General features: G+C 43.4%; 1 protein-coding gene across 1 annotated transcript; it reads right to left on the bottom strand.

Moving 5' to 3' along the window:
* Positions 1–332: 332 nt before the first annotated feature.
* LOC119177097 (uncharacterized) lies at positions 333–3,395 on the bottom strand. Its single transcript, XM_037428483.2, has 3 exons — positions 3,252–3,395; positions 1,258–1,698; positions 333–441 (listed from the first exon to the last, which is right to left on the bottom strand). Exons 1-2 carry the CDS (start codon positions 3,261–3,263, stop codon positions 1,300–1,302), a joined length of 411 nt encoding a protein of 136 aa, XP_037284380.1. The 5' UTR covers positions 3,264–3,395; the 3' UTR covers positions 333–441; positions 1,258–1,299.
* Positions 3,396–14,502: the final 11,107 nt, after the last annotated feature.

A 14,502-nucleotide genomic window follows, 5' to 3' on the forward strand; every position in this document is an offset into this window, starting at 1 on the left:
GACATGATGGGTCTACTTGGCTTATGCTCTGATCTGCAGTTGTGCACAAAGATAAAAGAAGGGGGACCAAAACATTCATGAATGATGCTCATGATAATAGGAAGAAGTGATGAGTATGTACTGTGATCACATAACTTGGTGGCTTCCTTAAAGCCTCCTGTCTAGCCCGGTACACTTAAAATATTTTATAGTAGCCCTTGCAGCTCTTGCGACTGCTTTGCCGCTCATTTCTGACCAAATCAAAACCTTTTGTCAATGGGAAACACATGTCAGACTTCTCGTCGACCCTTTCGAGGAGATTGGAAGTATGACAATGAAACGTGCGACAGGAATTGCATGCGTCAATCATGGCAGCTTTTATTTGTACATAATAAATACACGAGTAGCGGGACGCTACAAGCGTGGTATTTTTCGTCGATTTCGCCACCGATGTGTTCGCACCTGAAACAGTGAAAAAAAGTTCATATATTTATTTGCTCCACACATGAGCATACAACAGGATCAAGTGCGCAAGTGAAGTCGTTAAGCTTGTAGCTTCTACTATAGCACTCGTGCCACCAAAAATAAGTCGAGGCAGTTTAATGGTTTTTGAATATTTAAATTGGAGGTGTGTGCACTTGTTAATGAAAAACCTTGTTTCAAATTTTTGTCCGCCAGCACTCTTATCTGTACATTTACGAAAATGCCGATTATCTTGTGTTACGAACAGGTAGGGTAGTGAGTACACTCGAGAAAATACGCGTTTTTAAGGAGCAATGGGAAGTATATCTACCGACGTTTTTGGTAGTCATAATGCTCGTGAGTTCTAGTTGTATAATCTTCTTTCAAGCGGTTGAGCGTGGTAACTTTAGTTTCATAGTTTCTCCATGTTTTGCTTTAAATTAGGTTTATCACAATTAAACTTACAATGTTCGGTACAGAAAATATGCAAAGAAGGGTCCCGAAGTCATTGAGTGGAACGGGACTCTCGTAAATGCTTTGGGAGCATGCATGTTGTTTTCTTATTTTGCTTTCTCATTTTGATTTCACCCTATACTTTTCTCTCCTTTATAGAGAATCAAGTTGGGTATTTGATTGGGGGCTGTCACCCCTCTAAAGCTCTAAAGCTTCCCTTTTCTCTCACTTTTTTTTACTTCATTCTCATCCTACGGCCAAGTTTCCGTATTGTAAATTTGGAAGTTTGTTGATCGACGCTGATAGAAGCCCGTCGATGATGAAGTGAATAAAGTACTAAAGACGCTATGTTTCGGCACTCACCGGAGGTACAAGCATGGTAGCTATAGTAGTTTATGGCAGCATTTAGTGGTATCCGTAGCCTCCCTTGAGGACAGCGCCGTAACCGCCATAGCCGAGACCGTATCCGCCATAGCCGCCATATCCGCCATAGGCAAGACCGCCGTAACCAGCACCATATCCTCCTCCGTATCCACCAGCGGAGACGATGGCGTGGCTGACGGAGACGACGGGCTGGACGGTGTGGGAGACGGTGGCAACGGGCTGCTTGACGTAGCTGACGACGGGCCTGGTGACGTAGCCGACGCTGACGACGGGCTTCTTCACGTAGGAGACGGTCTTGACGGGAACGGCGACGGCGTGGTGGTGGCCATAGCCGCCGTGGCCGTAGCCGAGGCCGTATCCGCCATAGCCGTAGCCGGCAAAGCCAGCGCTGGCGGCGGCGATGAGGGCGGCGAAGACGAGCTGCGTGAGACGAGACCAAAGGCGTCTTGAGACCTTGCGCGTCGTGAATCTGGTCATTCATCTTTAGGCATGCTTAATGACCTCGATATTGAAGCTGATGGATGGAGCACAATGAATATGAATAAATTTGCCAGTTACCAATGAAAACACGAATTCTTCATCTGTAACCTAATGCCACTGGGAAAGCAAGTCTGTCTCCCCATCTTGTCTTTCCGAATTAAAGTGGCTTCATTAAAAAAAAACGAATGCTATAACATCGATGGCAAATAGGACTTTAAGCCTCTTTGTGATTTTATACCAATTGGTGCATTTTCACCTATGTGACTTTCTGTTATCTCACCAAAGTTTTACGTCACATTTAACATACCTCTTCAAAGAGAGCAATAGATTGATACCGCTGCTGTTCAACAGGGATCAACTTATCACATGGCTGCTTCGTTCCTATCCTCATATTTATTTCGTTCACGTTGTCATGAATGACCGTTTTAATGTTGAGAAATAGCTTCTATATTCACGCATTCAGAAGCAAAACATGGCTTCTATAATTTTCAGCCCTCAACCTTTTCAAGATTTACGCTGTGCAGCGAAATTAAAACTAATGAAAGCTGCCGCGCACGTGACAGCCACAGGAAGCTTGCCAGCTCGCGCTCTTTAGCTCTCCGATCACGTCACTTTCGATGCAAATATTGTCAGGTGTGGACGCTTAAATGTGGGGGTGGAGCTGTAAAGCGTTTACAAGCTTCAGATACGATCAGAGCCAACGCATGTTTGGTTTCCTTTTTTCTTTTCTGCCGCATAAGCAAATGCGCCATCACAGAGTAGCGAGATAAACGATTGGTGTCGATTTGTATGCTAACGCCGTGCACGCTCGCCTGTGAGCGACGCCGCTACGTTCTCGCTCACTTGAGTCTGCAAGAAGAGAATTGCAGTTATTGTAGTGCTTACAGAACTGTGGGAATGACGGCATTTCCTTTATGAATTGGTTCAGGAAACAGATGAAAAATACGCGAAAAGAGATACTGACGGCTGTTTAGTCTGCTTGTATTTATAGTTACTATTCTTAAGTGGAGGATGAATATTTAAGTGCTAAAGACGTTCGTTAGCAACGTGACAGAGTTACCAACTATCGAGGCAATATTTGGTGACTCCGCGCACTGCCAACAGCTAAATAAAGTTCAAAGATGCAGAAGGTGCAAGCTTTAAAACGATAAAATTAAAATTAACAATCCAATATGTGACTATATACAAGCTTCACAAGTGCTGTCCTTTATGAAGAAATTTACAATTCGAGGTAATGGTAAAACACTCGACGTGGCTGTCTAAATACCACTTTTAAATCATTTAAAGATCAAGAGAAAAGCGTGGTAAAGTCCAGATACCAGCCACCAAGGCAAGGGACGCTCCTCCTAGAGCCGCGTCGCCTTTTGAGTCCGCCTTGGTGACCGGCTCTTGGTGCTATGCTAGCACGCTATTAGAGGAACTGCCGAACAGCGCTGCAGCTGCAATGCTGTGTTGCTTCTGTCGACTGTGCATGAGAAACAAATGCAACTCACGAGGGTGTTCATGGTGCTGGTATTCCTCAGGAGGTTCTGGCGAAACTCTGATGCCCGCTGCGGTTCTGGGTCCAACTTATATACCCCGGCCACACCGAGGGCAAAGTATTGTGGGCCGACCTACGGCGTGTAAGAGGTTTTTGGAAAAACAACTACAATCAGAAAATGTTTCGCCGTACGAGAAGGGTTGTCCACGCCTCTGCTCCCCCTCTCTTCATTTACCCTCCGACGACAGAAAACCCTCACCGGAAGTCAGATGTAAGCGATAAGAAGCAGCGAATATTCCGACAGCCTCACGTTTCGCGGTGGGTGCGACCCACACTGTCCACCGCCAGATTAAAAAAAAGCAATAATACCGAATAAAGGGCCGCCAACATTCTCGCGGACGCTTGGCCGCAGTTTGTCTCGAGGCACCTGCGCGAGAGTGGCTCGATTATCTCCCTTTCTAGGTTTTCCGATATGGGCTCGAGCACAAGGTTACACCGGATTTTCTTTTTCGCATTTGTCCCCCTCTCTGCACTTCCCAGTTTTCTCCGAGCAAATGTCGTGCTGTATGCCACGTGTTTCTCGGTTCATTTTCTTGTTTTTCTCACTCTTTACCTTTCTTGTCTTTTGGGCGATTCTACTGCTTCTCTTTTTTTGCTTGTTGGCCCCCTTGTGCGAACGCGTCAGCCAACGGTCAGCCCGTTAGCGTAAGTAAGCGCCCGTTGGCCTGCATCTTATGAATCGCGTTGCGCTTACAGACCCTATGTGGTATAAGCGCAGCGCCCTCTCCACCCTGAGTGACATGTTTCGCGTTCCTTTCTTTACGTATTATCTTAATGTCCGCCTTGTTTCTTCATCTGTCCATAGACCGGAGATCGTAAGAGGGGAGGAGGTCGCAATTAGGCGGCCCCGGCCTTTCACAACGCTACTTCGCTGTGGCAGCGTTAGCGCGCGCTCGTAGCCCCCCTGTGTTTCCTGGCACCTTTTTTATATTCTTCCTACCTTTCTCTCTTCGTGTGCTCGGCTAATCGTGTGAAATTGCCGCTCGCCAGTATATTACAATGCGTGGTTTTCGAGCGGGCCTCTTTCTCGGGGGATCCGAATGCGAGGCCCGCCGGGAAAGCGCGGCTGTAGGGCGAATGCGTGTATGCAGGCACGCGATGTAATTGCCCTCGACAGCGAAGCGGGCTAAAGAAAACGAAGCCAAGCTGAACGAACGTGTCCCCAGTGTGATTGGATTTGTGAGTCCTTTCTTTAGCTCATTATGTTACGATATGTACTTCTTTTCCGGCCACCTGCTCAGTCGGCTTCGCCACACTCGCGGGTGGCGAGGACTGCGGGCCGCTTGTCATCGTGTGCCACTGCGAAACGAATATCACCGCTTAAATGACGCTCAACTGATTTATTCAAGGGCGTCGTGAACGGTAAACGACACCGTAGTGTTTGCTGCCGCTGCTGTCATTCTCGTTTCTATCAGATTGAAAACGTGAGTGGCCGATGAAGGGCGGATTGGAAAAAAAAAAGTCTTGGCTTTGCAGCGCGCGAGTTGCCGTATGGGGGCACACTTGCTTCCAATGTTTGTCAATGAGTGCCAGTGTGTCCGGAGAGCCGGCCACTGCGAAAAAGTACCAACGCCCAAATTCCCGCTGCACCCCCGGCGGCCTCGCCGCTGCCGGGCGCTGATTATAAACGCTCCACACACGAAGTTCGCATATATAGCGACCGTTTCGACGCTCGGTCGCAAGCCGCCAGCATCGTTACATGTTTTGTCCAATGACAATTCACGCGTTGTTATTGGATGAACAAACGAATGGCGCAAGTTGTGTGCAAGAAAGGTTGCAACCTGCGAACTATCTGGTATCTTTCCGGATACAATGCGTTAGGTGCAGCGTTACATATAGTATATATTGCGCATGTTATGTATGTGTCGCCGCGCTCTGTTTGTATTCTTTCATTTTTTTCTGATACTACTCATCTGAAGATGTGGATGAGCTTGCTATAGGGACACCACCAGTCGCAATTCACCAGTACTTATTAGGTCGCTCATATATATGCGTACGTGTGCTTTACACACGATTTTTCGTTGTCGCTTAGTATTCGGTAGCTGCCAAAACTAAAGACACGAGCAACCTGGACAATGGCTAGCCATGAAATCTTTAAAGACATTTCTCTTCACACGGTTTTTTCACCCTGTCACCTCCACGTGCTTGCTTAGAATGTGAAAATACGTTCGAAGGAATACATGGCCAAAGTTTCTTACTGTATATATATAACCCGTAAGGATTGCTCACTTGACCTGAATACTTCTCTCATTCGCATTTCTTGAAAAAAAAATCTACGTTACATTATATAAGGAAACATGGTCATTAGAGTTGTACTTTGCCTTGAGTATCGATCTCGTTCAGACTTTGTTGTTGCCTCCTCTGGATTGTGCTTAAACTTTTTTCTTTTTTCCCTCTGTAGCTGCATTCATTGCTTAGCAGAATGATGACGGTAGATATTGTTTAGCTCGAAGAATATGCCAATTAATTTAATTCGCGGTTTCTGTATTCTTTTTTACCATCATATGTACATACCTCGTTTTTGTACCCACGCTCGAACCCCCCCCCCCCCCTCTTCTATGTAATGCCTTTTTGAGCTCTTAGGTTACTCGTATAAATAAATAAAAGTAAATAAGAGCAGAACACGCATTACTCGAAAAATTGTAGAAGCATAAGCTATATCCCAACTTGGGAAACGGTGTCTAGGTGTGTCATCATTATAACTTTCACGTTTAATAAATGCATACTTACGCATGTTTAGTTGGTAATGTTCATGTGTCGGGTTGCATATGTGCAGTTTTTTCTAACAAAAGTTCATGCAAGTTTAGTGCTTGGCAGTGTCGTTTTTGTTCCATGCGTGCGTTGTTTCGCGCTACAGTTTGTTGTATTTATTTAGTTCGGTTTGGCAAAGGAGGGTGTGTTCCTAATTTAATCAGTTTGAAATGCAAGTTCTTTGTGTTTTATATTACCATGCGCCCTATTTTTCTGCTTTTCTTTATTCGGCAGGTAATTAGGTGAAGGTTAGAAAACAGTAGCCATGGACCGACGCTGTTTTCTTAGCGGTTTTTCGGAAAGAAATCATGCGAGGGCCGTGTCGTTACGTTCGCGCGCTTGCACGAGTTACCTTTTCCTATTCCAAGTTTCTTTGTTTTACATTTTCGGCAACTTAGCGCTCATTTTCCGCTGGCAGGCGTGCTTACTTGGGCTTGTCATGGGCAATGGTTGCGGTTATAATTGACGGTAACGCTCCTTGAGCACGGGCTTCATTGTTCATTGATTTTATCGTGCTTATTCTTCGCCTTTCTCGCGTTTTCCGCATATCGCGTACAAGGTGTGACCTTGAAGTGTATGCACGGGTTTTAAATGAGCAAAAAGACTTCAACGGCTGACGTTTCTGCTCAATGGCAAAAATTAAACCTTAATGTCAGACACTTTATTGCTATTTCCCGCTTTAGGCTTTCTAAGCCGTCCTGACATTTGAATACGTTGGTTTGCATGCGCGTTAAAATTGCAGCTGCACTGTTTGTGTTACGATATAACAACAGCAGCTAAAGCACTTAAGCATTTCTTCGAGTATAGCATTCCAGCCACGTGGAAGCAAATACAGCGTTATGTCATTTGCGATGCAATTGTCACATTGGGTTGTCACGTTAAGTATTATTAATCGTGGATCTTCACAAAGCAACTTCTTTTCTCTTCCTTTTTTGCACTGAGGAAGGCACTTCCGGTGACATATCAGCGGTAATCGCGGATTTTCAGCCCCAGATAGGTTTGTTTGACGTTTTTTGCCACTTTCAATTTTCGTTGCCTATAAACGTGACAGCGTTAAAGAACTACAGTTCTGCAGAAATTCCGGCATTGGTGACAACGTTGTTGGTGGCTGGTGAAAACTAATCTTGTCCATGACCGAAAAATGCAAACAAATAATAAAAATATTTGGGTTCAAGTGAGATTTGAACCCAGGTTGTCTGCGTGGCAAGCAGCTGTTCTTCCATAAAGCCGCGCTATTTCGCGAAAATTCTTGATATATATGATTGTCGTGTAGTGTAAGGAGTCTCTTTAACGCGTGCATGTAATATTGCGAGGCAGAAGCATGGAATCAGGCCAGACACCAATATATGCGAACTGCGCAACGAGTGGGACTTTGAAAGTCTCATCCATTACAAAGTGCTCTGAAATATTTATCATTATCAGCAAAAGCATCAATAAAGTGAGCAGCAGTTTAGGTTTGTATGTTGCCTTACATGGTGGGCTCTTCGGTGATTTCGCAAAAACAATTAAGGCGCAGTGGGCAATTAACTGCACTTGCATTATAGGCAGTCTAGAATACCTCGAAACGGCTAATGTTATGCCATGAAGGAAGAACAAAGAAAGGAGGGAGCATAATGTCACGCGAGTGAAGCCTACTGTGTCGGCCCATTGCAACACGTGATGATAACGTCGGAGGGTGCGGTAGGTTTTAGTATACTCTCGGTGGCGTTCCCTTTTTGAACCTGCTGCGTGAGCCGTCTGGTCTGCCCTAAATGGCGCCGAACAAGCTCGTTTCGATTAAAAGTTACCAGTCGCCGCCATACCCCAAGGTCTCGGCAAGTCTCGTTGCTATGCGTTATCTTGACGCAAAAAGTCGCGAGTTGGGCCCGGACATGCTGACTTCGAAAAGGGTTGGCTTGCCAGGACTGGCTGCGTGGCGTCACGTTACATCTTTTCTTTTGCTTTCCTCCGTGTGCTAGCGCACAGTCGCTCGTTTACTTACGGCGTGGTTGAGGCATGCGCAGAGAACTGAATCGAGGCTAGTGATTGAGAAGGTGATGGTCAGGGTCAGGGGGCCCGATTACGCTCTCGTGTTCTACTCTTGAAGGTAAAGCTCAAGCGTGTCTCAACCCCGTATTCTAGAACGCCCCTTCACTCAACGCTCGACCTTCACTTGAGAATGCTGATGGGAGCTTCATCTCTAAGCAGGGAAAGTCACTGCATATAAGTTAATTTGCTATTATTGAGTAGCGCAGCGTCATTTCAGCCGAGCAGCGGCGAAGTGCGCAACTCTGTCAAATGAAGGGTGAAAGTCGAGTCCAGGAGCGTTTGTGAATACGGGGGTCAATCTCTTAGGAGAAGGGGGGGGGATAAAAATGGGATGAAGAAGAGGGAGTGTGCATGAGGGGAAGCGGCTTTTGTCATCTTCAAACTTTTTTATTCTTTTGCTTTCAAGCCTCGAAATTTCATATGTAACAGTTCAAAATATTCCAAAATGCCCCTAGGGCATCACCCGTCTTACAAAGTAACCATCTCTCCCCTAAAATCTCCTGAATACTTGACATAGGAGTCTATGTTTAGCTCCCCTGCACCACAAGAAGCAGCAATCGACGCGTAAAAATCAATCCCCGAAACCAGGTTATAAAATTTGTGTAGTTATTTGACTAAGGCGGTAAAGAAGTATAAATATAACGGGCACAAATCATAGCGTAAGTAGAAAACGCCACGTCTGAGTCAATTCTCGTGAAATTATGTTACTGTGTGCACAATGGCGTTACACATCAACTTAGATGAAGTGCTCAAATGCAGTTTCTGTCTATAACACTACAATTACAGCAAACAATGTACTCAAAACAACAATTAGTGGGTGGTACAATGTGCACATATCTACTTCGTTTTGTAAAGAAATACTTCAAACCATCTAAATCTCTAATTGGTTGAGTTCGACGCCACATCCAATGAATAAATTTCAGTGTACGCCATCCAATTGCTGAGCGATCTACGATTTACTGAACATTGATACGTTATACCAGTGAAACTACGGCGTATTCTCGGAGAGTCCACTGCGCTGCACGATTTAAACACGAAAGTGTCGGTTCAGCGAATGAGCTCCACGCCAGAGCGCGCGGTGGCTTTTGCCGCTGCGGCTCTGCAAGCGAAGTTACACGGATGAAGCATAACTGAACAAGTGCACACCAGAATAACAGAAAGGTGGGCTAATTGGTAAGGGCTCATAATGAATGGAATGGGGCAGCGTTAGGACGAATACACGAACGAGAAGAAACACGACAAACGCTGCACTCACCACAAACGCTGGGTATATAGGTGGCGTTTTTCCAATAAAACTTTAGTTGTGAGTGCAGCGCTTGTCATGTCTCTTCTCGTTCGTGTATTAGTCCTAACGCTGCCCCATTTAATTCGTTATGAAGTGCACACCAGTTGAAAACTACCCCGTAAGCAACCATTTTCATATACAAATGTGGTTTGGGCCGAGAAGAAAGATTGTACTGACAATGTATTTGCGCTGAGTTTGCTTGCCAAGGTTTGCTGTGTAACGTAATGCATGGACACTGTGGATGATTGAAGAAAAAGTAAGTGCTTTACTCCGAGAGTCGCGGCATAACTTGGGACTCTGGAAATCAGTCAACAGTGCACCGCCACTCTCACTAGCCCGGAATGCATCCGTTGCAACATCCGCCCGCACTTTTGCTTACCATTCCTGTACAATTTCAGATTTTTTCCGTCACTCTTGGCACTCTTTGTACATCGAATATTCACAATTGTCTTGATAGATTGTCTATCAAATGAAAGGTCAGTATTGGTGATGATCAGTTGTTTCGCAAGGCACCTTTTAATAATCAATCATTTGGTAATATTATCTTTTTTTCGACCGTTGGACCAGGCTGAAAAACCATTTACTTCAGTAGTGCCACATTTTGCCTATAGGATGTAAACCCCATTCCAAGAAACAGCTGTATATCAAGTACGCGTTTTGAAACGGGTTTCTTAAATGAGGGGGTAATTAGTGACATTTTTAAGGCTCAAGTTCTTCTACAATGAAACTCTGGCTATGTCCTCAGGAGCGTTAAATTAAACCAAATGAAAGAGAAGCGACACGCTACGTTTTGTCAGCACAATATTGTTCTCTTTTAGTAATGACTGTTATAAAGAAGTCTTCTCTTTCCAATAGCTCTCTCTCTCTCAATCGCTCTCTCTCTCTCTTACTATATATATATATATATATATATATATATATATATATATATATATATATATATATATATATATATATATATATATATATATATATATATATATATATATATATATATATCTTTATTTGTTTATTTCCGCAGATGATTCGCAGCAAGTTTTGGTTTGTTTTTAAGTGCTGTCACGGACTGCGATTTGTTTGTCAAATAGCATCACCGTATTTAAAGGGACACATGCACCATAATGTGTTCACAACAATATCTTCAAATTGCTTTTCTTACATTTCTTGTAGAAACTTTATGTAAATTTAGTCCCACCAACTGTGCTGAAGTTCTTTCTTCAATAATTTCAGTAAAAAAACAGTAAGTCGCAGGACACTGGTGGTTTTCAAAAATAACTTATAAAGCATGTACTCAACCTTATGTGTCCTGTTCTTACTCCTATTTGTAACCTTATTATATCATCTGGCTAATTTGGGAAATACGTGCAAATAGCTCGAGTGCAGCCGGCCTTTTAAAGGTGATAAAAATGTTTTAGGTAATTATCGCCCAGTCTCAATTCTACCGATATTCCCCAAAAGGATTGAGAAGATTATTCATGCTTAAGTAATAACATATCTAGACAAAAATCATTTATTAAAAGATCATCAAAATGGCTTTAGGAAGCACCTTTCAACCAAGACTGCTCTTTTAGCTAAAAAAACTATCTTACAAGCTTTTAATGATAAAAGGTTAGTTATCAGAATGTACATTGACTTCTCTAAAGCATTTGGCCTCGTGAATTATAAAATCTTACCGACTAAAGCTACACGCTTGTCTTATCTGTGGTATAGCCTTAGGGCTCTTCAAATTTTACTTATCGCACCGAGCACAATATAAACAGCTAGAAAAAGAAAAATCCAGTTTTCAGGCTGTTGGAGTCGGAGTTTCACAGACGAGTATCCTTGGGCCACTCCTGTTTATGATTTATGTAAATGACTTTCCAAATACGTCAGAACAGGCAGAACTTATCTCCTATGCATATTACACCGCAATATTTATTACCGCTGTATCTGAGGTTGAACTTGAGCATCAAGGAAACATAACACTCAGGGAATTTAAATATTGGGCTGAAGCGAACTGTTTCCAAATAAACGCCAGCAAGACAAAAGTTATGATGCAAAAAGGCAAACATTTGCAAAGTCCAATAAAAAATGAAGACAGGTGCGGATGATTTAGAAATTGTCAATACAGTCTCCACATTAGGTGTAACGTTTTCCAAAGACCTAAGTTGGAACGACCACGTCGAACACCTTAGTAAAAAACTTTCTTCTGCTGTAGGAACCATAGCTGCCTTAAAATATTTTCTTCCAGTTAACAATAAAACTCTGCCTTACAATTCCCTAGTGTTTTCGATTCTACAATACTGCAACCTTGTTTGGGGCACGGTTACCAAAAAAAAAAAAATCTAACGAAATTGCACTTGCTCCAAAAACGAGCTGTGTGCTCCATTGTCAATGTTCCATGCTCATTTCGTATGAAAGATCTGTTCATAAAGTTTGGTATTCTACCTGTGTTTTTTATACGATTATCGCCCAATTTTAACGTACGAGTCATACGTAAAGTCCAACAATTCTATTACATTTTCGCTGGCTGATTTGAATGTAAACCGCAGTGTCCGTCTTACTTTGCATAAAGAGAAATGGCATGTCCCTACACCTCGAAACAAGTATGACGAACAATCAATAAAACATACTGCACCAATCATAATTGCTAAACTTACGAAGGCTGATATTGATTTTTATGCAACTCTAATCAAAGAATGAGACTATTTAGTCGGTCGTGCCATCAGAGATTACTAAGGTTGCGCATATCTTTCATTCTCTTTTACTTTTTCTTACCCTCGTGTTTAAACATTGTATAACATGCTATACCAAAGAGCGTATACACGTGCGTATCTAGACCTGCTTATACGTAATTGCGTATCGGATAGAAAAATGTATATCCACCAAATCCGCATTTCCAATCATAGGCACAATTTTTTGTGTGCATATATAAATATATACTGATGCGTACAAACTGTTTTTTTATTGCAACTGTATTCTATATCGCGTATTACTTTGTTTTTAATGTGTCGCGCTTATTTTTCTCTGCAATGTGCTGCTGTCATTTGTAAAAGGGGGCAGGACCTCTGTCAAGCTGTAGTAGTTTTTAGTCATGTCCTCTCCCTTTCAAGTGTGAAGAGGAATAAAAGTGATTGATTGATTGAAATTATATGAAGGTTTATAGGGACGCTTACGTTCCAAGTATACATTCTACGTTAACAAAATTAAATGCAACAGCCATCGCCGGCAGACGATGATAGCATAGTGTAGGTTTATTTTCACTTTTAAAAGGCCCCTCACTATCTTTTTGTAAATTTAGCTTACTCATTGAATGTTCTTAAACACTGCGTAACAGACCTTTTTCGAAATAATTTTTCGAAATGCTTTGATTATCAGAGGAGTATGAAAAACCTAACTGCAATACATGTCACTATGTCACCAGGAGGGTTGAGCTGCCTCAAGGGTCTCTTCGCCTGTACGCCAGTCTAACATCCTTGAGCCCCCACCCTCTCTTTCATGCGCCCTCCCTTGTTCCAGAGGTGAGGGACCACTACGTCACATTCTCGTCCCTGTTGTGACTCTTTTGAACATCTAGGCATTCGGTGTGTTGAGGTCTGCATCTGCGGCAGTATATTTGGAAAATTCTTTGTGTTTTGTTGTTAGTCATGTTTAATTAGAACAAACGTCAGTATGACCAAAGCACGACCACAATTTCGCAAAATATGTTGATGATTGAGCTCAAGCACGTGTTTGCTGAAACCTTAGTAATGACGGCGTCATTACCATGCATTTTCGGCACAAATTTTAGCTCTCAACAACTGGACACCCGCGAAAAGAAGTAACATGATGAATGCCCCCCCCCCCCCCCTTGTGGTACAGCTCAGTCGCTATGACAAAAGGCCCTGGTGGCCTTTTAATGTAAAAGTAAAGAAAACATGCTCATGTACTTCGGTCGCAGTGAACTATGACGAAGCTCAGGTAAGAAAAATCATTCAGGACATCCGAACGTTCGCGTGCCTCATAACAAATCGCAGATTCGGCACGCGAAATCGCAGAATTTGTTTTTAAGTTTTAACGCGTGGCCCTGTATACTGCTGCAGTTGCTAGTGGACTTCCAAGGCACGGGAGAATTGTCGCGTGCGTGTATTTCTGTCATATTGAATGCATTTTGCTGTATTGACAAGCCTAAGGCATAAATGCTCCTAACTCTCGTTCTGCTAGTGTATGCTCACACCAGTTCATTTCTACGTAAATGAACAGTGTGTGTATTCTGCACTGGCACCATTTGTGAGAGCAGAGAGAACCAGGAGAGGGGGGAATATAGGGCTTAGCCTCCCCCCCCCCCCTATTTTCCCAAAATTTTTTGCCTGCATGCTGTCATCTATCACGCGAAAAAAATCTACAATCTAAAAAAAGAGTGAGTAAAAAGGGTGTCTTTTTGTCCCATAACAATAATCGTCATCTATATTACGTTCCATCCTTGCGCTATCGCCCCGCGCCCGGTACATTCCGGTCACGATCGACATGCCCATTATCAGGGTTACATTGCATTCTCGATAGAAAAGTGGCCAGCGCCAAGTTTTCAAGAAAGGAAGCGCACGCAAGCCTGATGACGATTATTGTTGTGGGACGAAAAGACACCCTTTTTACTCGATATTTTTTAGAGCGTGATTGTACCAAAAAGAATACCGCATATTTTTTCAATAATTTCTTCTCGCAGTCAAAAAAGCACTTCGGTGTGAACATTGCTGACCCCTGGTGGCTCTGTACCTGGCTGTGCAGCGCATTATATCATCTGAAATACCCTGCAAACAGTGGCGTAGTGCAATGTACTGTGATTTTGCGACGCAGTGACACACTGATTAGCGAAGCTCCACTTTTTCAAGCTGGTCTGAGCTACCACGAAACAGTACCTATTGTGGACTGGCCGGACGCTCGAGAATAAGCCATAGAGACGCTATTATGAATACAACGTTGCGATGGGGACATGATGAGCACGAAATGATTACATCTTGCTAGCGGAGGGCTGAAATGAGAGGTGGCTATCTGATGGCTTACCGCGAACATGGCGTTCCCTTGCACGTGTACGGACCGCAGTGAGTCAAACGAAAATAACTATATTCTTATCTAAAATGATGAAACTACCTGTCCCGCGCAGGCTGGGAACAAAGACATCGCT

The sequence above is a fragment of the Rhipicephalus microplus genome, chromosome X (genome assembly GCF_043290135.1).
Source record: "Rhipicephalus microplus isolate Deutch F79 chromosome X, USDA_Rmic, whole genome shotgun sequence".
Lineage (NCBI taxonomy): Eukaryota > Metazoa > Arthropoda > Arachnida > Ixodida > Ixodidae > Rhipicephalus > Rhipicephalus microplus.